The sequence below is a fragment of the Sphaeramia orbicularis genome, chromosome 15, assembly GCF_902148855.1.
Source record: "Sphaeramia orbicularis chromosome 15, fSphaOr1.1, whole genome shotgun sequence".
Taxonomy (NCBI): domain Eukaryota; kingdom Metazoa; phylum Chordata; class Actinopteri; order Kurtiformes; family Apogonidae; genus Sphaeramia; species Sphaeramia orbicularis.
The window spans coordinates 52,536,073-52,562,571 of NC_043971.1; the positions used below are offsets into that span (position 1 = coordinate 52,536,073).

The window sequence follows — 26,499 nt, forward strand, 5'->3', positions numbered from 1 at the left end:
GCAGAAATCTGCACAAATATTAATCACATCTTTATTTAATCACAACAGGATCTAATGTTATCTCACAAAATGTTCCTGTGTTCAAACTGAAATTCTGTTTTACAGACATTCCAGTTTCAGATCCTGTTCAAATGTTCAGATTCTATTAGTTCAGAACTAACATCAGAACAGGATTTGAGTTCAATCCCAACAAAGGAACTCCCATCTGCCTCTCAGACAGTAAAAAGTGCTTTTAGGATGATTCAAATAACCATTATTTAACAAAACAGTGTTAAATAATAATAAAGAAAATATAAACAATAAAGAAAAACAAAAATGAACCTCTGCCATATCTGCTTTTGAATAAATACCAAAAAATATCGATACAGTATTGTGAAATGAAATATCGTGATATATTGCAGAACCGATATTTCCTAACACCCCTAGTGCTGACCTGTTTTTTTATGGACTGTATATGTTAGTTATGTAAATTTGGGGTAGGACAATATAAGCTTGGCTTCTTCCTACTCCATTTTGAACATAAACTGTTGTTGAGGAGCGCCAATGAGGGAGTTCAACAGTGTGTTCTGTCCTTGTCTTATCTTTGTTCTTATCTTTGATACTCTGGAATGTTCCATTTCCATCTGTGGTTTCTCTTTGCATTTCATTCACTTTTGTATTTTGTTTCTACTTATGTTCAAAATAAACTTCAAACTTTTTAAACGTACTTAAGTCTTTAAAACCTGACGTGTCACCGCTGACACACCCTGCATATATGCAGTTTGGACGGCTGTAACTCTTTCACTGTTGGTGCAATTAGAAGAATTCCAACAGTTTCTGAAACCTGAGACACTGGGCTTCATACTCTGTAAGACCGGATAAGTTGAGTTGACTTCAAAAATCTGAGGTAACTCGTTGCCTTAAAAAATTAAGTAATGAGTAATGAAAACTTGAGTGTATTAAACTTAAATGCTTGATTTGACTGGAATTGCTATTTTAAGTACAACACACTAAATGCCAAGTGAATTTAACTTACAATTTGTTGCAATGTCAATTATTTTGTATAATAATTAGACTTAGTATCATCAGTTAATTGGACTCAATTCCAAGAAGATTTAAATTAAACATGTTGCAATATAAATTGCTTTGTAAAATTATTCAGCTTAATCTATTGTAGCACAGTTGGAAGTTATGACCAAGTTAGCTCAATGTAACCAATCAGTTCAGACAGTGTTTTTATTTTGGTAAAGCATAAAGTTTCACATTGTACTGAAACATTCCTAGATGAACAGTAAAGCCATTGTTGGGCCTTTGGCTCTGACTGATGGTGCAACTCTACAAAAATACAAAAACAAACACAAAAAGGCCAATAAACATTATCATCCAAACATTCAGTCCAAATGAACACTAACAGCACAACCCCGCTGAACCCCTGCACAGAAAAACAACACATTTACAACAAGAAAAGCACTCGGAGACCACAGACCTCCGCCAAGACAGATCTGTACCGCCCCCCCATCACCACCAAAATTTCATCAGGTCTTCCTTGTGCCAGTATCAACATTTCCTGAAAGTTTCATGAAAATCCATCCATAACTATTTGAGTTATCCTGCTAACAAACAAACAAACAAACACGAAAACAAATAAACACACAAACACACAAAGCAAAGCGATCACAATACCTCCTGGCGGAGGTAATAACATGCCCAATACCCACAATGCAATGCGGAGATAAAAAGGTGAGGCCATGACTAAAACTTAGTGATTTAAATCCATTCAGCTTAAACTTTTTTGTACTTTCAACAATGTCTACAAATTGGTAGAATATACTGAACATTTTATAGTAATGGAATAAAACTGAAATCTTTTAAGTACGGTGTAATTAAAGCATTTCAGTAAATACAAAGTCCGGGCTTACAGTGTAGGCCACAGGTGTCAAACATGTGGCCCGGGGGCCAAAACCAGCCCGCCAAAAGGTCCAATCTGGCCTGTGGGACGAATTTATGAGTACACTGAAGATATCAACAATCAATGGTGTTAAAATCATTTTAGCTCAATTCAATCTAAAATGGGTCAGACCAGTAAAACACTATCATAATAACCTAGAATTAAAGAAAACCACACATTTCTCTCTTTGTTTTTGTGTAAAAAAGGTAAAATTACACAAAAATGTTTACATTTACAGACTAGCCTTTTACAAAAAACATTCAATAACCTGAAATGTCTTAAGAGAAGTATGTAGAATTTTACCAATATTCTGCCTGTTACTATATGTTTTGTGTATTTGTAGATCCACTGTGATCTATAAGTTATGATTTACATGTATAAATGATAAAATAAAGTGTAATATTGCTAAAATTGCACTTACTTTTCGTAAGAATTTTCAGGTTGTTCATATTTGTTCATGTTATGTTTAAGTCGAGTTTGTAGGTGTAACATTTTCATTATGGAATTTGACTTTTTTCACTCAAAAACACAGAGAAAACTTGGTGTCAACATTATTCATCAGTTCTTATTATATTATTTATATTATTTTACTGGTCCGGCCCACTTTAGATCATCTTAGTCTGTATGTGGCCCCTGAACTCAAATGAGTTTGACACCCCTGGTGTAGGCTTTATTGGGTCATTACGATAATTTCAATCACGCCTGTATTAGAAGCTGGAGAAGAAGCTGTTTTAGGAGAATTATAACATGCAGTAAATTGTAAATGATTACTAGATTTTGAAAGATCTTGGGAAAAAAAGTACCCTTGAAAGATGGGCAAATGCACTCACTCACAGCATATTTTCTGACCTTTTTATAGTCAAAATAAGAAAAAAAAAAAAAAAAAAAAGGCCAGGCGGGCCATTTTAGGCTTTGGGTTTACAGAGTTAACTTAAATGCTTCATCCTCCATTTGGAAAAAAACAACTGATCTGACACCGACGCTACAAAATCCAAATGATTTATGAGGTTTAGTTCAAAGTCTGAGCATGGCCTCTCCAGTGCAGCCCAAAGAGGCCGATGTGTGGATCCTCAGAGGTGATGGAAGGTACACAGACTCCTGCCTCTACTGAGCCTTTTTAATGTTCTCAAATCCACAAACAGTTCAAGACAAAAACCACAGGAAACTTTCAGGAAAAATACTGGAAAGATCTGCAGCTACAAAGACAGCACATTGTAAAAAAAAAAACTCAGACTGGTGTTTTGAGGATTTTAACCCATAAAGACCCAGTGTTACTTTTGTGGCAGTTCCCAAATAAGTTTTTTTCCTCTATTTTTCACTTTTATAATAATATGGCCTGTATTTTGCATTCTTCAGTGAAAATCAGGCATTTTTCTACATTTAATTCACTGATCATGATTGGTGTTCATAAAAACTTAGAATAAAGTTGAGGGTTATTATACCAAAAACAGAAAACAGAGGAAAAGTGACTTTTTAATAAAATCTCTCATTAACTGAACTTAAACCCAGTGTGTCCATCCACTGTCACTGATCCAACTCCACGGGTTTTACTGGTGAATCAGTGTTGTAGAAGATGACGGTGTTTCCACGGTACACTGTGAAAAAGGGTTTTGGGGGTTGGTAAATACAAACTATGGAAATCAGTTCCATTTTAACCAACAGTAATAGTTAGCCAGTTAAATCTGTTCTGACTGGTTAAAGTCTACCTATTTGTTAACAGTGACAATTACTATTTAAAATAATATAATAACATCTACCCCATAATATTGTGATGTGTTGGAGGAACAGCTGGGGGTAGTTTCCCAGCATGCATTGGGACAAACCAGTTGGGACAGTTTTTATGTGTTTTACAGTGTTCTGAGTTGATAAGAAGTGTTGTTCTTTTTATATATAACACAGTTACGGTGTGTTTGACTGTTTTGATTAGTTTCTTTTGTTGAATGAATATTTCTGTTGAGTTGCATATTCTTGCACCATGAGCCAAGTTGCTTCTTTGTTTCATTATTGTCTGAGAGAAAGAGGGAGAAACGGGAATCCTGAGTGACATGTTGGATAAATAGAAGAAAAACTGTGACAAAAGCACTGGTTTCATTATATTAGTATCAGTTCAGTTACACACACACACACACACACACACACACACACACCTTAGTACTGATACTGTCAATATTTAGATTGATATTCCCTGCCCTAAATTAAGTAGATCAGGGGTGTTAAACTCATTTTAGTTCCAGGGCCACATGCAGCCTATTATGACATATAGTGGGCCAGACCAGCAAAAGAAAAGGATAAGAAGTTACACATAATATCAACTCCAAAGTTTTCTCTATGTTTTTGAGTGAAAAAAGTAAAATTCTGTAATGAAAATGTTTACATCCATGAACTGTACTTGAACATAACAAAAATATATCAACAACCTGAAAATTCTTAAGAAAAATCAGTGTAATTTTAACAATATTGCACCATAGTTTACCATTTATACATGTGCATCACAACTTACAGACCACAGTGGATCTACAAATACACAAAACATTTAGTAACAGGCAGAATATTGGTGAACTTCCACATACTTCTCTTAAGACATTTCAGGCTGTTCTTATTTGTTCAGGTTATTCACATTTTTTGTAAAAGGCTAGTCTGTAAATATAAACATTTTTGTGTAATTTTACTTTGTTTACACTGAAACAAAGAGGAAAAAATAGCTTTTTTCATTATTTATAAGTTATTATGATAGTATTTTACTGGTCTGACCCACTTTACATTGAATTGACGTAAAATGATTTTAACATCCTTGATTGTTAATATCTTCAATGAAATTTTTGTATTTCACAAATTTATCCCATGGGCCAAATTGGATCCTTTGGAGGGCTGGTTTTGGCCCCCGGGCCACATGTTTGACACCTGTGAAGTAGATGAACATATTCCTTTTAACAACTGAGAGTTAATATTACTCACTTTTTATGAGTAATTTGTGGTGTAATCTATTGGGATATGAAAGGTGGATTTGGCCTAATTTCTTTTAGTGTGTTATAGCTGTTAAATTTAATCACATTTTACTCCAAATATGAGGTCAAATCTACTCAAACAAAATGAGTGCAAATTGTTACCTCACTTTTATTGAGTAGATTCTAAAGGTTTGTTTTTACAGTGTAACTACGGAGCCTCTGAACGCCCAAATGGGTCATATCTGATGACCATGAAGAGATGAAGAACTGTATTTGACACCAGTTATTGGCATGCATTGATAGGATTAATGGATCAACAGTGATTTAACTTTTTGTATCAGTAAATCATTTTGGTCACCAGTGGCTGTTTGGGTCTTTATGGACAAGGGATGCATAAGCATTTGTCGAAGCCTATAAATGTTTTTATTAAAATCAATGTAGAGAGTGAAAGAGTGGACGATGGTGCACTTATCGATGTGGAGCAAGGTTATTATCGTTAACGAAAACTAACGAAATGACGAAAACTAGAATTGTAAAAACATTTTCGTTAACTGAAATAAATAAAAGCTAGAATTAAAAGAAAAAAACGATAACTAACTGAAACTGTATTGTGTGTTTACAAAACTAACTAAAACATATAAAAATTCTGGATAAAATTCCCTTCGTTTTCGTCTTCGTCAATGTCAGATTGATACGAAAGCGATTTATTTCCCTCAAGCAATTTTAGCTGCTGGCACCATATGATATTTAAGGGTCCGTCACTTGTGGTTTCCAGTCGTCTTCTGGTCCCCACTCTACCTGGAAACATGGAGACTAAAGTTGGGAGAAAGCAGCAGAGTCCTGTCTGGGATTTATTTGAATACGACGACAGAGAAGAAGAGAAAAGAGATGGAAAAAAAAAAAAAAAACTAAACATTTAGAAGAAAATGAAAACTAATATAAACTATCAAACCTGCTCTAAAAACAAATTAAAACTAACTGAATTAGAGAAAAAAAGTCAAAACTAAATAAAACTAAACTAGAATGAAAGATCCAAAACTATTAGAACCTTGATGTGGAGCAAACAGAGACACAGGTTCTGTTTCTTTGTCAGGACGTGAGAACACTCCTGTTCCTGGATCTTTCATATCGATGTAACTTTCATATGATGAAACGTGGCCTCACACTGACTTCACCAGGTCCTAGAGGTCACAGAATCTGCTGGAGCAGCAGATGACTGCATACATTTGAAGACTCTGACAGAAAAAAGCCTCCGAAAGCAGCAGTTTGGTTGTTTTCAGTTGGTTCAAATTGGCCGAACAGGGCAGCAGGCAGTGAGCAGGACCAAGACAAAGATCCATATTAACAAAAACTGCAGATGACAGATGATTAATCGGCGTGGTGGGGTCTGTCGAGCCGCTGGACCCCCGGCTGACACCCTGAGCCACCAAACACAAAACCAAACCCCCCCCGGAGCCTCGGCAGCCCGGAGGAGCGTGGGCGAAGGGTGGAAGCAGGGCACCGTCCCCACGGAGCCCAGAGTGACGACGGAGAAAGACTCCACGTATTGGAATAGGGGGTGGGGGGGTGGGGTGGAAAGATTCAGACAAAAAAAGACAGAAAGTGTGTGTTTTGTTGCTACATTTGTGTTTGTGAGTTACTCAGAGGAAGGCAAAGTGTGTATTTGTGTTTGTGTGCATGTGTGTGGGAGTGGATGCTTTGTGTATTGGAGTGTGTGCATGTGTTTGTCAGTGTGTGTGTGTGTGTGTGTGATTGTGCAGCGACTAAACCCCCCATCTGCCACAGGGTGGGCGGCTCGCCACACAACCACAATACACACCAACATTTTTGTAACTGTGGGCGTTCAAAAGGCTTGGGAGCGCTGCAGTCCTCCTGCTCTGGGTTTGTCTCCACAGTGATCACTTCAGTTTGATCACTTTATCATCAGTGTATTCACACACACACACACACACACACACACACACACACACACACACACACACACACACATGCACTGGCACATACACACACACACACACACAGGCTGGGTTTGTACTTGCATATTTACAGTCATTCATCCCCCACGAAGCTGGAAATACACGGCATTTTAGTCAAACATCACAAAAACACTGCATACCGATGGACGCTTTTGTGGCTGAAGTTACACAGTATGGTCATGTGACCCATTAAAGCAGGGCTGTCAAACTCATTTTCTTCCAGGGGCCACATTCAGCCCAATTTAATCTGAAGTGGGCCAGACCAGTGCAATAATAGCATGATAGCCAATAAATAATGACAACTACAAATTGTTTTAGTGCAAAAAATGACATTAAATTATGCCAATATTTACGTTTAAAAACTATCCAAACAAAAAGGATGTGAATAACCTGAAAAAAATGAAATTTGTTAAGAAACACAATTACAATTTTATCAGTATTTTGCCTCAACTTATCATTTCTACATGTGCATTATGGATCTGCTATACAAAAACACAACACATTCAGTAACAGGCAGAATATTGTTAAAACTGTTCTTAATTCACATCAGACATTTCAGGTTATTCACGTTTTATTGTTAAAGGATAGTTTGTTAATGTAAACATTTTCATAATTTAATGTTTTTTTGCACTAAATCAAAGAGAAATCTTGGTGTTGTCATTATTTATAGGTTATTATGATATAATTTTTGAGTTCAATGCATAACTTGCAATTTGCAAATTCGTCCCATGGCCCAGATTGGACCCTTTGGTGGGCCGGCTTTGGCCCCCGGGCCGCATGTTTGACACCTGTGCATTAAAGGATGAACCACCATAGACTCCATCAGCCTAACATGTGGGTCAACCTCATGCCACCACAACAACGCTCCTTAGCATCGGTGGTCCAAGTGTGTGAATACGACTGAAGAGACTGAAGACCAGAAGCAGACGTATCAAAGACATGCCCTCATTTGGTTTTCTGATGTCGGTCAACTCTGACATCACCAGTTTCATTTGATTAGATTAGATAGAAGTTTATTGATCCTTTGGGCAGAACCATCAGGAAATTGAGGTTCCAAAAGCAGCACAAACACTGAGCATACACACAAGAAAGAGCACCAGAAAAAAGCAAGAAAAAAGCAATACAATAACATAACTATAAAAAACTATGAAAAAAAAAAAAAACTGTAGTGAAAAAACAAAACAAAACACAATTGCACATCGGAAAGTACTAGCAGAAACAAGTGGTAAAGTAGTAATAATAATAATAATAATAATAATAATGATAATAATGATAATAAGTAACTTATGTTGTGAAAAATATTATAGTATGCACAATATGTATATCATATACAATATGTATAGTATACTGTGCATACTATAATATTTTTTAAAAAAAACTATTCTATCAGACTTAGAATAATAAGTCTAATGTATAATAATAAGTAGTATTTTAAAGTATTCTATCAGACTTCATTCCAGGGGATATTTTTTCTGTATTCTGACCATTTCAACCACATTTTCTTCATTTTCTTATTCATTCACATAGAAACAATGTTTTAATTCATCACAGATATTTTTTACAACACAAACTCCACTTTGTTGTGTCCATGTGAAAACAAACATTGTTGTCACATGTCAAATTATGCTAGTCTTTTTCTGCTTTGTGTAATGAACACGTACGTGTATGTGTCCGTTTCTGAAACAACATTCATGGCAGATGAATCAGATGTACAGCTCATGCAGGTGTACGTAGAAGTCAGTGGGTGACAGTAGATTAACGTCAGCATCAGCGACTTTTAAGGATGGACACATGGACCGATGTTCGGTGAAATCTATATAATTTAAAGTAAACTCTCTAAAAAACCTGAATCAACACTTTTCCCTCATCTAGCAGCTCCACTTAACTAAAGTCTAAAGCAGGGCTCTCAAACTCCTGTTCTTTCAGGTTCCACATTCAGCCCAATTTGATCTGCAGTGGGCTGAACCAGTAAAATGATAACAGAAGAACCTATAAATAATGACAACTCCCAATTTTTTTCTGTGTTTTAGTGCACACCCCCCAAAAACATCAAATTGTGAAAATACTCACTTTTATAAACTATCAAAACAAAAAAAGATGTGAATAACCTGAAAAAACTGAAATTTCTTAAGAAAAATAAGCCCAATTTTAACTATCGTGCCGCAACTCATCATTTGTACATGTGCATTATGGATCGAATTGTTAAAATTGTGCTTCATTTTCTTTAGACATTTCAGGTTTGAAATTTGAAAATTCCCTGTTCAGATATATTTAGGTTTTGTTGCCAAAACAGGATTCTGAAATGAGAAAGGTGACAATTTTACTTTCTTTGGAGTACACATGACCTTTTGACTTAGATCTGTTTATCAATGATAATATCCCCATTTTGATTAGTGTTATTGTATAGAGTTGTTCAAGAGCTTTAAAATGACACATAATTGGTCTAGAGGTTCAGTATAGAAATATATAATATAATCAGTTTTATTTCCCCCACCCCTAGTTTACCAATCTATACTTAGATGGCGTAACGATATTACAAAGGTCAAATACAGATGGTGTGAACCAGTTCATCTCATGTTAACATCATTTTTCTGACAGAGTAGGCCCATAGGTATAATAATATACCAAAGAAGTCAAGCTGTGTGTGGGTGGGGGGGTGCATGAGGACCCTTCCTAGCCCATGGACTCTGTCATTAACTGAACATAAACCCAGTGTGTCCGTCCACTGTCACTGATCCAACTCCATGGGTTTGACTGGGGAACTGATGTTGTAGAAGACGACGGTGTTTCCACGGTAACTACAGAGCCTCTGAACGTCCAAATGGGTCATATCTGATGACCATGAAAAGATGAAGAACTGTATTTGACACCAATTATTGACATGCATTGATAGGATTAATGGATCAACAGGTATATAACATTTTATATCAGTAAATCATTTTGGTCTCTGGTGGATGTTTGGGTCTTTATGGGTTAATACTGATGCTAAGCTAATGCAGTAATGCTAACAGGTCGGGTGTTGATGTTAGAGACTGTTAAACTTCAAATATTAGAGTCTTTTTAGCGTCTTCACCAGTTCTGCTGTCCATCACACCTATCAATCAGCACCCATGCTACAGAAACCATAACCTCCAATCATCATTTTTGACACATTCAGAATACAAACCTCATTCAGAATAAATGACCCTTCAGTACACTTTTCTTCCAACACAGAAACTCACATCAGCAAATGTTGATGTAAAGTATATTTTTGGGTCTAATGCTTGAGATTATATTTTTGCAGAAATGTAAATTGATAAGAACATGTGGTATATGAGTGGTTTTCTGCATTCTGAAGTGAGAATGCAGAGAAGAAAAAGTGTCTTTTTCAGTCCAGTCTGTCATTAACTGATCATAAACCCAGTGTGTCCGTCCACTGTCACTGATCCAGCTCCATGGGTTTTACTGGTGAGTCAATGTTGAAGATCAGGGGTCTCAAATATGCGTCCCGGGGGCCAAATGCGTCCCGCCAAAGGTTCCAATCTGGCCTGTGGGATGAATTTACAAAGTGTAAAAATTCCACAGTCCAGGCTGTGGAACTCATTTTAGTTCAGGTTCCACATCCAGACCAATCTGATCTACAGTCAGATAATAACAGCAGAAGAACCCACAAAAAAGAATGACTGCAGATTTTCTTCTCGGTTTGATGTGAAAAAAATATTACACTATGCCTATAAATAATGACAACTTCAAATTTTTGTCTTTGCTTTAGTGCAAAAAATAACATTAAAATATGAAAATATTTACATTTACAAACTATCCATGTAAAATGTGAATAACCTGAACAAATATGAACAACCCGAAATATCTAAAGAAAATTCAGTCCAGTTTGAACTCTTTTCTTCCTGTTCCTCAGTGTTTAGTGTCTTTGTAGATCTGATCCAGAATGCACATGGACTAATGAGAAGTGGAGGCAGAATATTGTTAAAATTGAACTTATTTTTCTTAAGAAATTTCAGTTTTTTCAGGTTATTCACATCTTTTTTATTTGGATAGTTTATAAAAGTAAGTATTTTCATAATTTAATGGTTTTTTTTACACTAAAACAAAGACAAAAATTTGCAGTTGTCACTATTTATAGGTTCTTCTGTTATTATTTTACTGGTCCGGCCCACTGGAGATCAAATTGGGCTGAATGTGGAACCTGAAAGGATGAGTTTGAGAGCCCTGTTGTGGAAGATGATGGTGTTTCCAAGGTAACTACGGAGCCTCTGAACGTCCAAATGGGTCATATCTGATGACCATGAAAAGATGAAGAACTGTATTTACACCAATTATTGACATGTATTAATAGGATTAATGGATCAACAGTTTCTATCAGTAGATGCTTTTGGTCGCTGGTGGATGTTTGGGTCTTTATGGGTTAAAGTTGGCAAGATTCTGTAAAATTAGAGTGTTGGCTGTGAACATACAACTGAACATGTAGTGTTTGATAAAAGAAATAAAGTCAGCATCAGGCCTGCGTCCATTCAGCCATGGAGGAACTTCTTCTACTTCTGTTTAGATTTTAGAAACGAGTGAGTAGTCTGTCAAATAAGTGCCATGTTGGGTCAGGAAAGCTCTTTGTCCATCAAACGTCCATAGATCTGCTGGATGAACTGGGAGGATTTTTTTCCAAATACATCCACAGATCAGGGCCGTCTTGATGAATGGGGCTGATGGGAACCTGCCCATGGGCCCTACAAGCAGAGGGCCCCCATGCTGATCATTTTCCAAGTTTTTTTATTTAAAAAAATTTCTGTAATTTTTTTTACAGATTTTTTTTTAAAATTTTGTACTAAAAAATTCTATCTTTTTTTTTTTTTTATTACAGATTTATTTAAAGATAAAAAATTATTTTGTACTACAATTTTTCAATAATTATTTTTCACAGATTTTTTTTGTACCAGAAGTTCCCAATCATTTTACATAGATTTCTTTAGTTTGTACTGGAATTTTCCACTCATTTTATAAAGATTTTATTGTTTTGCATTAAAAAATTTCCATCATTTTTTTTTTTTTTTTTACAGATTGTTTTAAAAATTTTGAACAAGAACTTATACAGAACATTTTTTTCCGACAATCTGAAATCTCTATTCCAGAATGTTGAAATTACACTCATCGTGTTCATGTGCATGATGGTGACCAACTGTTCAGGAGAACGTTCTTTTTCAGGACTGAAACTTGGAAAAAATCAGCTTCGTAGCACAGAGGGGCAGCATGGTTTGAACTGGCCTTCACTTATGTGCATGGGAAACGACATCCTGCAGACCACTGACTTCCAGCCAATAATAATTCCTGTGAGTAGTTGTCATAGGGGCCCCAGTACACTGCTTTGCCCGGAGGCCCACAATACTGTTAAGACGGCCCTGCCATAAATGATGATCATTTAACTTTCACAGATAGGTTTTTTTTTTTCCAGATGTGTTTTTCCTGTTGATTGTGCCTCTGCTGCAGCCTCCCAGTGCCTTGGATCAGGGTTTCATTCTAAATGTCCTCTCATGTCTGTTCATGCACAGATAAACTCACAGTTTGGGATGAGATTTCTTATTGCTATGACTTTATGTTTGCCAAGTGTCTAATCCAGTTATAGAAACCTTTCAGATTTGTTTTCAGTGCCTCAGTGAGAGGCAAATGTTAAATGTGTTTCAGTCTTTTTTTTTTGGTCTTAACCCATAAAGACCCACAGACCAAAACTGTCTACTGATCTAAAATGTTTAATACTTGGATGTTACCGGATGTTCAGAGGGTCTGTAGTTACCGTGGAAACACTGTCATCTTCTACAACATTGATTCACCAGCAAAACCCATGGAGTTGGATCAATGACAGTGGATGGACACACTTGGGCTACTTTCAGTTAGTGATATATTTTCCTGAAAAAGTCCCTTTTTCTGCAGTTTTCCCTGTTTTTAATAGAATAACCCTCAACTCTAATTTGAGCTTTTATGAACATCTACACCAGGGGTCTCAAACATGTGACCCGGGGGCCAAATCCGGCTTGCCAAAGGGTCCCGTCTGGCCCGTGGGATGTTTTTGTAAAGTGCAAAAATTCCACAGTGTTGAATTGAATTAAGCAAAAAAAAAAAAAAATCTCCAGTTAAGTAAAAAAAAAAACAAAAAAAAACAACAACCTTGAATTAAGCCAAAAAAATAAAAAATAAAATAAAAAAAATCTTGAATTAAGATAAAAATCTTGATTTAACAACTTCAAATTTTTGTCTTTGTTTTAGTGCAAAAAATAACATTAAATTATGAAAATATTTACATTTACAAACTATCCTGTAGCAATAAAATGTGAATAACCTGAACAAATACAAACCTGACATGTTTAAAGAAAATTAAGCACAAGTTTAACAATTTCCTCCCTGTTCCTCAGTGTTCAGTGTCTTTGTAGATCTGATCCATAATGCACATGTAGAAATAATAAGTTGAGGCAGAATATTGTTAAAATTGCATTTATTTTTCTTAAGAAATTTCATTTTTTTTCACATTATTCACATCTTTTTCGTTTGGATAGTTTATAAAACGTATATGTATTTTCTTAATTTAATGTTTTTTTCCCCTTTACATTAAAACAAAGACAAAAATTTGGAGTTGACATTATTTATATATTATTCTGTCATTATTTTACTGGTTCGGTCCACTGCAGATCAAATTTAGCTGAATGTGGAACTGAACTAAAATGAGTTTGACTGCCCTGATCTACATGATCAGTAAATTAAAGATAGGAAAATAGATTATTTATACTGACAAAATAGAAAATACAGAGGATGATATTATAAATAAATGGTGATAAATCACTTAAGAAAGGTTAAATATAGAGAAAATATCATTTAGGAACTGACATAAAAGTGGCTCTGAGTCTTTATGGGTTAATTCTGTTTTCTTGGTTGAAATCTTGACAAACCTTCAGTCCTGCATGAATCCATTTCAGTAGATTTTTTTGGAACAAGTGCAGACGCAAATCCGACATTTTTTTAAAGGAGTGCAAAGAAATGACTGCTCTCCTACTAATCATCCCATCAATCTCATCCACCAACAATAGGCAGACTCAGTGAGAGCAGTGATCTGTTCTGACAAAAACAAATGTGCGTGTGCAGTCAGGCAGTGTGTGGGCTCAGCTGGCACAAAAACAACACAATGCAACACAACCTACCCGGATACCAGCCTTATAAGCAGACGGGGATCCTCTCACCTCACCGGAGAAACCATTTAAGGAGAAAAGTGCCACCGGAATTCCGAACCATGGGACACTTTTTACCTTTGGACGAGACGAAAAACAGGCGCGAAGCACGTGCTTACACCTGAAACATGTTGACGGTAGACTGATTTAGATGCAAACATCAGCTGTGACATTTGTTCAAGTCAATCGTGTAAATGTTAGTTATTGTCGCATTTCGTCACAGCATCATCTCCGTCCTATTTCTGGAGTTCCCTTTGACTTAGTCCATATTTGGCGAATGACGTCACGGGACACCCAGAGATTCCCTTTATAACCATACTGCAAAACCCACGAGCTATTTACACCAGATGAGAGGCGGAACAGACAAAAATGAGGGCAAATATTGTAAATGTTTGAGGCAGAGCCGAGCAGTGAACTGGTTGGATTCCTCTGCAGCAGTTCCTGGGTTTGTTCGCGGTGTCAAAGACATGACAGCTAAACTAGTGGATGAAGTTTCTGCTTCTCTCAGTGGTATTGTAGACAGTATTCCTAAAGATGTGTACCCGGCGGAGGTGGGGCCGGTGGTGTTTAAAGAGGAGCCCGTGGGTGAGGATGAGTATGAAGGGAAACCGGATAAGAACCAGTGCGGTAAGTCCAGTGGGTCCAGGCTCTAGTGGGGCTTGGGTTTCTGACTGCTGCGCGTAAAGGTCCAAGCCACTTCAGAAATGTTCAGATCCAGGGAATCCTCTGATAGAGTCCTTTACTTTTACAGGTGGTCTCCTGTTCGAGCAGAAGAGCGCACCTGAGCTGCCTCTGCACGCAGACCTGACGCACTACGTGGCAACTTTACGCACGCACCCTGTGGCGTTCACCGGTAAGTTCTGTGTGGACTCCAGGGGTCCAGGAGGGCCGTGGACACCAGGGGACGCCATCAACGTGGTCAGCGCTGACATCGCAGACCCGGGTCCGGCCACAGGATCCGGATCCCCCCCGGTATCACCTGAGATTTACGCAGGAGCTGGTGGAGGAGACGCGGAGGACGCGGGGAGCGGTGCCATGGCGCACGGACAGCCAGACATCAGCCACATGTACGCGCCCACTCACAGCCACCCACACCCACACCCACACCCACACCCACACCCCCACCCGGCCCCTTCCTACTCTTGCAGTGGAGACATGTACCAGGACCAGTCCGGAGGGGGGTACCTGGCCACCTCCACCTGCGCCATGTCCTACCACACCCCCCAGACCTACAACTCTGCGCCCAAACCGACCGTGGACGGGGCCGCGCTGCTCTCCATCATGCCGGAGTACGGGGGCTTCTACCCGCAGGGCCAGAGGGAGATCCAAACGGCCTTCCCGGAGCGGAAATCCCTCCCGTACCCGTTGGACTCCCTCCGGGTCCCGCCGCCCCTCACGCCCCTCAACACTATCAGAAACTTTACACTCGGCGCCCCCTCCCCGTCGGCCGACGGCCCCATGGCGGCCGCCTTCCCCGGCCACCAGAACCTCCCCCTCAGGCCCATCCTGCGACCCAGGAAGTACCCGAACCGACCCAGCAAAACCCCGGTCCACCAGAGGCCGTACCCGTGCCCGGCGGAGAGCTGCGACCGCCGGTTCTCCCGTTCGGACGAGCTGAGCCGGCACCTGCGCATCCACACCGGCCACAAACCGTTCCAGTGCCGCATCTGCATGAGGAACTTCAGCCGCAGCGACCACCTGACCACGCACATCCGCACGCACACCGGAGAGAAGCCGTTCTCCTGCGACCAGTGCGGGAGGAAGTTCGCCCGGAGCGACGAAAGGAGGCGGCACATGAAGATCCACCTGCGGCAGAAGGAGAAGAAACCCGCCGCGTCATAATCCGCACCGCGCACGGAACCGTGACTGTGCTGTGTGTGTGTGTGTGTGTGTGTACGCGCCTGTGTGTACGCGCCTTTACTGTCAATACTCCCATTAACCAGACCACACGTCAATCAGGATCAATCAAACCACGTGTTCATTATTTATCAGAGCCGGAAGTTCCGTTTTTGTCCAGGGTTGGTCAGATGGACACCGAACTGCAGACCTCTGACCCTCTGGACCCACTGACACAGCTTTAGTGCTCTGTGGCAAGGCATTAGTCTACCTATGCTTCTCAGGGATTCAAATACAGTTCAGGCTGAAAACATGGGATCGCATCCCTGTAGGTTCAGAAAGAAAACTGCATTTTTCTACAGCAGTTTAGTTTAAGGTAAAGGGGAATTTGAGGCGCAGGAAGCAAAAGGAAAATTTACTTCCACTGTTAAATGAAACTACGGAGGCATACTGCATTCACACAAAAAATAAATTTGGCTCTGTTTTTCCAAATTAACTAGATAACTATCTTGTAATTACGAGGGAAAAAAAAGTTTTAAAAAAAATTTGGCTCTGTTTTTCCAAATTAACGAGATAATTCTCTCATAATTACAAGAAAAAGTAAGTTGAAAAAAATTCAGCTCTGTTTTTCTGAATTAACGAGATACTGTTTTCTGAAAAAAGTTAAATTCGGCTTTGTTTTTCTGAATTAATGAGACTAGTGGCATTGTACTCGTGGTGCCATTGTACGATAGTGTCCTCCCGTGCTGCAACATTGGGACATCGATCACACACGTGTCAGACAAACATGTGTCAGACATAGAAACGTCCGTTATAGTAGGGTACAGTTTTCAGAAAAAATTAAAATTTGGCTTTGTTTTTCTGAATTAACAAGAAAAACAGAGCCAAATTAATTTTTGTGTGTGAATGCAATACGCTTCCGTAGAAAGCTTCATCATCAATGTGCAAGAAGAAAAGTTTAGCAGCGAGTTTCATTACTGATAGTTATGGTCTTTAAAGGTACAATTTGTAATATTTCCCTTTTAAAACAGTAAAACAAATGAGCTCAAATTCTCAGCAAAGAAATAACAGATTTGATATAATGACAAAGATGTCATTAGTCTAGATTGCAGAGGTGTGTTCAGATGTTAGCATGCTAATATGCTAGCTCTACACCACAGTAAGACAGTAGCTGTGTTTCCATAAGCTGTCACAAGAACTGGAAGCAAAGCAAACAGAAAAAATACAAATTAAAATAACAAAAAACAGCATTGAAGCAAATAAATTAGTTATCAGAAGGGAGAAGTTTAGGCTGTTACATGTGCTCAAATAAACAATGATGACACCAAAAACAGCTGATCCATGAGGTCAGACAGATGTGGTGTTGTTCATGTTGTAGTCAAAGAACAAATGCATCCATGAATTAAACTAAATGAAATGAAGGAAAAGGATGGATGCTCCGCCTCCAGTGGTTCAGTCTACACTAATGCAAACTGCAATTAGGACACTGTCTTGATGAAGCGGTGCAATAATCCATATACAGAGACATGTACCTGTGTTCTGATCCAGTTAATCCTACTATAATGCACGTTCTGCGTCCGATCGATCGATGTTCCGTCACAGGAGGGCGTTTGTATGAGTTTTCCTCAGCCTTCACAGGTCCGATCACCGCCAAACTCTCCAAATGAATAGAAACATTCCCTGACTATCTACTAGGCACACTTTTATGTCCGTATTCAAATGTTGTGAGGTATGCTGGGAGATTTTAGCCTCTCTTTACTTTGAATTCTTCATCCCTGCCTCCATACTCCATTTTCAGCAGTGGTTCTGCTGCCGTTCATGACATTTCTACTGCTAGCAGACGATGCTACAATGTGAAGGCTGCATTTACAATAATGTATGGGCACTTTTCACACACAATGGCACCATGGGTACAATGCCGCTAGTTCATTATAATTTAATAATAAATTGTGTTGATAAATTGCTAAAATTGGAGTTAAACATATTAGACCATTCTCTTCAAAGCCACCACACTCTTTACCAAAAACAGCTGTTTTACTTCACAGAATACAGGAGTTCCTGCTTGAACACCACATCAGTCTTTGTATGTTTGTGTTGGTTTGGATCCAAACACATGAAACCCCAGGTACACAGTCTTTAGTTCCTGATCTAACTGGATGACAGGGTGAAGCATGACCAAAACCACAACAAAACCACAACTTTCTGCTAAAACGCTGCCCCTCTGTTGATAGTAAAGGTTCATTTTTAAATTTGAATCTTACAAATTGTACCTTTCATTTTTACACTCGACAACCTCAGTTCAAAACAGTTGAAACAATAGAATCACACCCATTGATTACATAGTTTATATATATGTTGAAGTATCCCAGGGACAGAGGTGAGCGCCTCAGTTTGAAAAGGCAGGAAAATGAGGCTTTTCTACGTTATTTTTCCAATAATGTTCAAATGAAATCTCAGATTAATCTGTTTTATTTCCACAGCCAATGACCAGATGACTTGTTTGACATAATTACATACAGCTCATGGAACTCAGAGGGGACTTTTCCAGACTGTAGCCTGATAATCTGTCCCTCTCTGGATAGATTTTTTTTTATTTTTGGATGTTTTCAGGTGTTAATATGTGTTGAGATGTGTTGAGCTTTTCTACGTATTGAATGTGAGATGCAGTCAGAGACAAAGAAAGAGTCACTGGGTAAATTAAAGATCTGTGTTTTGTGTTTTCTAATTTTTATGCAAATGAGTCGGGCACTAAAGCTTCTCCTCTGCTGGGCTGATGCTTCTAGTCAATGCAATTAAATGTTTACTTGTACATCCATCTCTGTCTTGTCCTCCTTTTCAATTTAGATTTAAGCAGTTTGAACACTTTCAGAACATCACAGTTCTGTAAACTAAGTTGTGGTTCACTGAGGACTCTTGGATCCTCAGTTCCACCTGATGAAACTGGAGAAATTACACAGGTCTTCAGTTTCATTTGAATAAATAATGTGTCATTACTGCAGGGTCATAATCTACTAATATATGACCCCACCCATCCACCTTTGGGCATCTTTGTTTGTTTATTTTTTGTTTATTTATTTTGAATAATTATTTTTTAAATCTTGGTCTGTTTATTTATTTGTTTATCCCCATCAATGCAGTAGCTACTCTCTCTGATTTTTCTGTTTTTTTTTATTACTTTACAATTTAAATATAATACATTACCAGATTATGGAAGTACAATAATGAAATACAAGTTCCACTTCACATGAAATAGTTCCAAATATTGCATGATTTAGTTCCATGTGTCATATGAAATAGTTCCAAATGTCACATGAAACAGTTCCACATGGTGTATGAAATAGTTCCACAACGCAGTGACATCACTCTCAGTTCAGACCGATCTCAAGAAATGGTGTTGTATGCAGGGGCGTAGAATTGTGTAGGGACACTGGGGACCCGTCCCTACCAGTATCCATCCACTGCTGTGTAGTCCCCATCAGTCCAACCGCTGTCCGTAGTGTTTAGTCAATGATTCTGGCACACAAAGGGTTAATAGTCGGTCTTTCCTAGAAGTCCTGCCTCTAACGTAAATGTCACTCTATGATTGGCTCTTTGGTTTTACTAATGTACATGTGATTGGCCGTCCCCACTGTCACTCCATCTACTTGTAAAAGGAACCTGGACATTTGGACATATGTGTGTGTGTGTGTGTGTGTGTGTGTGTGTGTGTAGGTGTGTGTGTGTGTGTGTGTGTGTGTAGGTGTGTGTGTGTATGTGTGTGTGTATGTGTGTATGTGTGTGTGTGTGTGTGTGTGTGTGTGTGTGTGCTCGGTAATTAGGATGTAAAGGATGTCAAAGAAAAGAAAACTGGACAGAAGACTCTTCTATAGGAGTCAAAGTGTAAGTTAGTTCAAGGGTCTAGAACTGTAGCGGCTCAACAATACAGGTATTGATAAAAAGACACTATTTAATGCCAAACAGAAACACTTTTTAAAAGTTAGTTTACTTATTATTTTAATGTATTTAGGTGGAAGAGCAACTGTTTAAAAAACACACGAAAAGAAAATTTGTGGGGAAAATACAGTAAAACCTCAGATTCTAAATGTGATTCTAGATGGGATTTTATCCATATTTTTGGAGAATAAATTACATGTAATAATTGAAACTAAAAATCTTTTTTGCTCAGGCAGTAACTGCACCATCAAACTATATGAACAGTGTATCCCTAATCTGTTCATATGTCATGAATCAACATATTTTTGTCAGGTGACAGAGAGAAGAGAGGAGGGAGGAGGAAGAGGAGCAGAGGCTGTAAATTCACAGGTGAGGTTCAATAATACTGCAGATGTTCGTCATCAGAATAACTTTGCAGATTGCATTAAATTCTTGTATTGTCTTTAGATATTCAGATATGCATTATAAACATGTCAATTACTGAATTGTTTTTCTGACTGTGATTGTTTACTTGTTTGATCAGCTCGACATGATGTGAAATTATGATCGCAAATGCAAAAAAAAAAAAAAATCAACTTTCCAGAGTGCTGCCTTGGAGTACTTTTGTGTCCACACCAACGTCAGAATCAAACCTACTCCCTTGGTTGTATGTCACACTTACATTACTCATGCAACGGAAGATGACGGAGTTCCCGTTCAAATGTTCTTTCCTCTTTTATGCCACAACACATTCCTGTTTTGTCTGAACTGTAAATTCTGAAACTTACAGCTGCCAAAGTTCAGTTGCAAAACTAAAAGGCAATGTTTATGCCTTTTTAAAAAATGTATTAATGCCTTATATTTTTGATACTTACAAGAAATACTAAGTTGAAAGTAATTAAATTTAATTTGTTTTTATTTGTGTTTTATTTATTTTTATTTGTGTTCTTTTTATTTTTATTTGTGTTTGCAATTGCCTCTCTGAAAATGTTTCTAGTCAAGAAAATGCATTTTGTTGCATACGCACAATATGAATGTAAGAAATAAAACTGTCAATTATCAAAAAAAAAAAGGAAACCAATTAGTCCTTCATTATTAAGTGAAATACCTTATTTCCTCTTGCGTATTTATAATTGTTCTTTATCCAGGAAAAAATAACTTTTATCCGATTACTCAATTAATCGAAGGAATTTTCAGTAGAATACTCACATACTAAAATATTTGATAGCTGCAGCCCTAATTTCATGTCAGTATATGGTTAAGCGTTAGAGGTTCTACTCCTACAGGATCACTGAGATGCTCGGTGGTTAATGGTCGACTATTTATGGTTGCCATAACTTCATACAAGAAGGTTCTCAATGATGAGCTATCTAATCTTGTTGCAGACTGATCTAGGATGGATGTGAGGACACTTCTCACTGTTCGAATCTGTCTCTCCCAGACTCCGCCCATGTGACTGGAGTTAGATGGGTTCATGACAAAGTTGCATCCTAGTTCTTTCACATGTTCTTGCTGCATTCCTTTCATTAACTCTTGGAATTCGTTTGGTCCACCTATGAAGTTGGTGCCTTGATCACTTTGCAGTTGACTTACATTCCCTCTTATGGCGATGAAGCACCGCAACGCATTGAGGTATGAAGGTCATCCAATACCTTGATGTGTATGGCTCTTGAGTACATGCATGTAAATAGGAGACCATATCTCTTCTGCTCTTCCCTTCCATCCCTCACATAAAATGGTCTGGAACAGTCCATGCCTGTAATGCTGCTAGTACGAACCCAGAACCCAAATGCAGAACTAGGAGGCGGATGTAAAAGTTTACAGAGTTTATTAAATTCAGGTATCACAAAAATACTGGCTGTGATAATGAACAGGATCTTGAGGACAGCAGCCAAGGAAGTCCTCGAGGGATTCGTCCTCCGGGCGAGGGACGCGAACCCACGGTTAGTCTCCGGGTTTTGAGTCGGCACGCCGACTAGGGAGAAGCAGAGGGAGGTCAGGGACGGAAACAGGTCAAACACGGGAGAGCAAACAGACAGGCAACAGGACATAGGGGTAAAGCTAGCTCACGTACCAAAAACCAGGCGAAGAGGTCCAAATCCAGGAAGGCAGATGGAGGCAGACTAAACCGACAGGGAACAGGCAAGACAGGCAAAAACAGGATGACAAAACGGGTCGAAACACAGGTAGGCAAACGAACAGACAGGATCAAAACGCTGGTAAGTAGACTACGAGAGAATACGAACTGGCGTCTGATCAGGGGAAAGGACAGAGTATAAATACACAAAAGGGAGGGAAGACAACGAGACACAGGTGGAACACATCAGGGCGGAGTCAGGTAATCAGGGAAAAGGTGAACACCAACCAGGAAGGGAAGTAAAGACAACAGACAAGACACATGAGGAAAACTTAACAAAATAAAACAGGAAGTGGCAGACAAACATAAAAGACAGACAACACCAGACTAACGTCCGGTAGCAGGCTTCACAATGCCACTGTATGTAAATGGGGGGGTGGCTTCCATCCTCTCTGGTGGAAGGTCTGCCTTTTTTTGTTCTTGATTGTTCTTTGTGAACTTCCTGCACTTAATGCATTTGAAGATCAGAGATGATACTTCACTACTACATCCAAGAATCCAAATTCCATTGGAACGTATTTCATTAATGGTCATTCCACGACCCTGATGTCGTGCCTTTTCATGGTAGTGCTTAATTAGTAAACGAGATACATGATCACCCTTCGGTAGGATAGCTGGTGGTCTGAGATGAGGATGAAGTGCAGCTTGTGTCAACCTTCCTCCCACCCTCAGGGTACCATGGCCATCAATAAACGGGCTCAACTTATACAGCTGGTTTGACTTGTTCGTCTGTTTCTCTGGAACCCTTTCATCATCACCTCTTGCTGTGATGTCTGCCATGAAAGCTATGTAATCTCTGTAGTACTGTTCATCCCTTTTTAGACATTTTTCTAGGCACTTCAGTCGATGTTCTGCACATGCTTTGTTATTTGGTAAGCATGGTTTTTCTTCCTTGAAAGGTAATTGCATCTCGTAGTGTCCATTTGGCTTTTGCTTATTGCCTTCTCTTAACTTTGCCAAGAGCTTGATGTCTTCTTGTGACATTGGGACTTCGTCACTAATCTTCTCAGTGAAATCTGACTCAAAGACCTGGATTATGTCCGCTGGAGTAATTGTTTTTTTCACTCGTGTTCTGCAAACAAAGTGGACTTTCGACTTGAGGTTAGAAGAGAGCTTGGTGAGTGGCATGACTTGCTTTATAATGATTGGTTGGCTTACACCTAGTTCGTCTTCACAGGACTTATTGTATCCAATACAGGACTTATTGTGTCCAACTATGCTCCAACCTAGCACGGTCTTTTGCACAAATGGCTGGTCTTCATCACAGTTTTATTTGACAGTTGACAGTTGACAGTATGACAGTTTTATTTCTTACATTCATATTGTGCGTATGCAACAAAATGCATTTTCTTGACTAGAAACATTTTCAGAGAGGGAATTGCAAACACAAATAAAAATAAAAAGAACACAAATAAAAATAAATAAAACACAAATAAAAACAAATAAAATTTAATTACTTTCAACTTAGTATTTCTTGTAAGTATCAAAAAATTCATCACCACTGACCACATCTCTGGGAAGTAAGGCTTGTGGACAGTTATAGCCAATTAGCAATCCTACTTCACAATCAGGCTTAGGAGACATTTCATCTGCCAGATGTTTTGAGTGAGGCCAGGACTTTGCAGTTTTGCTTGCGGGTATGTGGGATCTATTTGATGGTATGTAGTCTCTTGTGTTGGTTGTCAGGAGTTTGATTTTAGTGTCAGAGTTGATGCCCCTTGCAGACCGTTCATCCTTTGGCTTGACACAACCTTTGTTTTTGACGTTATTGTAGATACTTTGAGCTTTACTGGCTCCTTCTTGACATTCAGTTCCTCAGCTGTATCCTTTAAGATGAATGTGGTGTCTCTCTGAGAGTCAAGCAAAGCGTAGACAAGAACTTCCTTGTCTGGTTCAATTGTCGTAGAGACATAGACTGGAACAACTGATGACATGTGAGTTCTGTTCTTTTCTTGAACGACTCCATCAGATGTAGCCATATCTATTGGTACAGCCTCCTTGTCTTTGACTCTCTTGGTTTCATTTTGCTGTTCTTGTTTGGGCTGAGTTTCACAACTTTATACAAAAAAAAAAAAAGAAAATTGTCCACCACAAAGGACATTCCATAAAAAATTTAAAAACTGCATCTGAAAAAACTGTTGCATCATAATGCTTCCAATATAGGCACTTATTTAATAAAAAAACAAAAACGCTTGTACTTTGCTGACATTTTCTGGGTCTTAGGAGGTTAATTGTCATGTTCTTGCAGTCTTCATAAATTACATGACTTTAACATTGTGAACAGAGAAACATGAACTAACCACTTTGCCTGCTTGCAACCAATGGGAGGGGTTAGTTTGAATAGCCGCTTCTTTTAGATGAATCTCACACCTTCAAAACACAGTACGCCACATTTAATTCACAGTAATACTCCATACTGAATGTAAACAACAAAACAATACTGACCTTGTTCATTAGTAACACGTACAGCTCTCTTTACAATGCTTTGCTCCTGACAGAAAACGCAGCGCACTGCCCGCTTGCGAATCAACCAACAAAACGAGAGTAAAAACAAGAAGACACGACGGAGACTGACCGAAAAATAACCTGAGTGGCCCCGTGTGGTCAAAAGTTGCAACTGCACTTAATACCTAGTGGCTCTGACTATGCTTTCTGCAAGGTTTATGGATGCAGAGTAAACATTCAAATTGTATATTTAAATTATGTAAACTTATTAACTACAGTACAACTCTTTACATACAAATGATAAAAACTTAGTGACTGCATTTACACTCCTGTTTGGCCTCATCACCAGGTTCAGAGCAAGGTTATTATCGTTAATGAAAACTAATGAAATGACGAAAACTAGAAGTGAAAAAAACATTTTTGTTAACTGAAATAAATAAAAACTATAATTATAAGAAAAAACGATAACTAACTGAAACTGTATTGTGTGCTTACAAAACTAACTAAAATGGATAAAAATTATGGATAAAATTCCCTTCGTTTTCATCTTTGTCAATGTCGGATTGATACAAAATCGATTTATTTTGCTCGGGCAATTTTAGCTAGCGGCACTATACGACACTTCACAGTCCGTCACTTCTCGTCACTTGTCATTTAGACTCGTCTTCTGGTCCCCACTCTACCTGGAAACATGGAGACTAAAGTTGGGAGAAAGCAGCAGAGTCCTGTATGTGAATACGACAGCAAGGAAGACAAAAAATATGAAAAAACTAAAACCACACTAAACTGAACTAGAACTAAGCATTTAGAAATAAAAATGAAAACTAATAAAAACTAGCAAACCTGCTCTAAAAACTAATAAAACAAAACTGAATTAGAGAAAAAATGTCAAAGCTAAATAAAACTAAACTATAATGAAAAATCCAAAACTATTAGAACCTTGCAACACACTGTCGTAAAAGCTGATCCAAAGCATCCCAGACATGCTCAGTGGGGGACATGTCCGGTGAGTATGCTGACCATGAAAGAACTGGAATGTTTTCAGCTTCCAGGAATTGTGTCCAGATCCTTCAACACGGGGCCGTGCATTATCATGGTCCAACATGAGGTGACGGTCGTGGATGAACAGCACAACAATGGGCCTCAGGTATTGGTCACAGTATCTGTGTGAATTCAAAATGACATCAATAAAATGCACCTGTGTTCATTGTCCATAACATACGCCTACCCATACATTAATGGGGGGGGCTTATTTCAGGAAAATTTTAAGATTCAACTTTAGCCCACATTTTCTAATGCTCCCATGTCTTGGGAATACAAAAATGTGAAAAAAAATTCAAATCATGCACAATCCCCCCCACCCCGAAAATTACTTTTTCAACCCTGAAAACCTGGGGTTTTTGTCAACTTTCAAACCTTCTTCACTTCTGATAAAGTACAGTGTAACAGTCTGCTCATGTTGGGCCCTTAAATGTTTTTTGTGAGACATGTCATGTCTTCAGAGTGCTTTGCACTACAAAAGGTGTGGAGTCAAGGTCAGATTATAGGTCAAAGGTCACCCAAATGGTCCAAATGCATATTTGATGGAATTCAGCTGTTCATGTGGGTTCTTCCAAATGTTGGGCTCAGGTTCTCTCCTCAGAACACATCTACTGACCACAAACAACTGACATTCAATAAAACACATTAAACACAACTATTTACATAATGTGTTCTCCATACAGACATGTCAAAAAGAACAAACGGTAGTTTCACATGACTGTGACATTTACATGTATGTGTCCTGTTGGTGCAGTGGACAGACCTGGAGCCACAGACAGAAGGTCCTGGGTTCCATTCCAACACCAGTCGATGGGTGGGACCTTTCTGTGTGGAGTTTACATGTTCTCCTCGTGTCTGCGTGGGTTCTCTCCAGGTACTCTGGCTCCTCCCACCATCCAAACACATGCACTGATAGGTTAATGGGTTCATCTAAATCACCCATAGGTGTGAATGTGACAGTGACTGTTTGTGTCTGTTTGTCTGTATATATGCCTACGATGAACTGGTCACATGTCCAGGGTGAGCCCCGCCTTCGCCCATAAGTAGCTGGGATAGGCTCCGCCCCCGTGACCCTAGT

General features: G+C 38.7%; 1 protein-coding gene across 1 annotated transcript; it reads left to right on the forward strand.

The window, feature by feature from the left end:
* Positions 1-14,517: 14,517 nt before the first annotated feature.
* LOC115433909 (early growth response protein 2b-like) lies at positions 14,518-15,921 on the forward strand. The gene is made up of 2 exons (XM_030155464.1): positions 14,518-14,677; positions 14,802-15,921. The coding sequence occupies exons 1-2, from the start codon at positions 14,518-14,520 to the stop codon at positions 15,890-15,892; spliced, it is 1,251 nt and encodes a 416-aa protein (XP_030011324.1). The 3' UTR covers positions 15,893-15,921.
* The last annotated feature ends 10,578 nt before the right edge of the window (positions 15,922-26,499 follow it).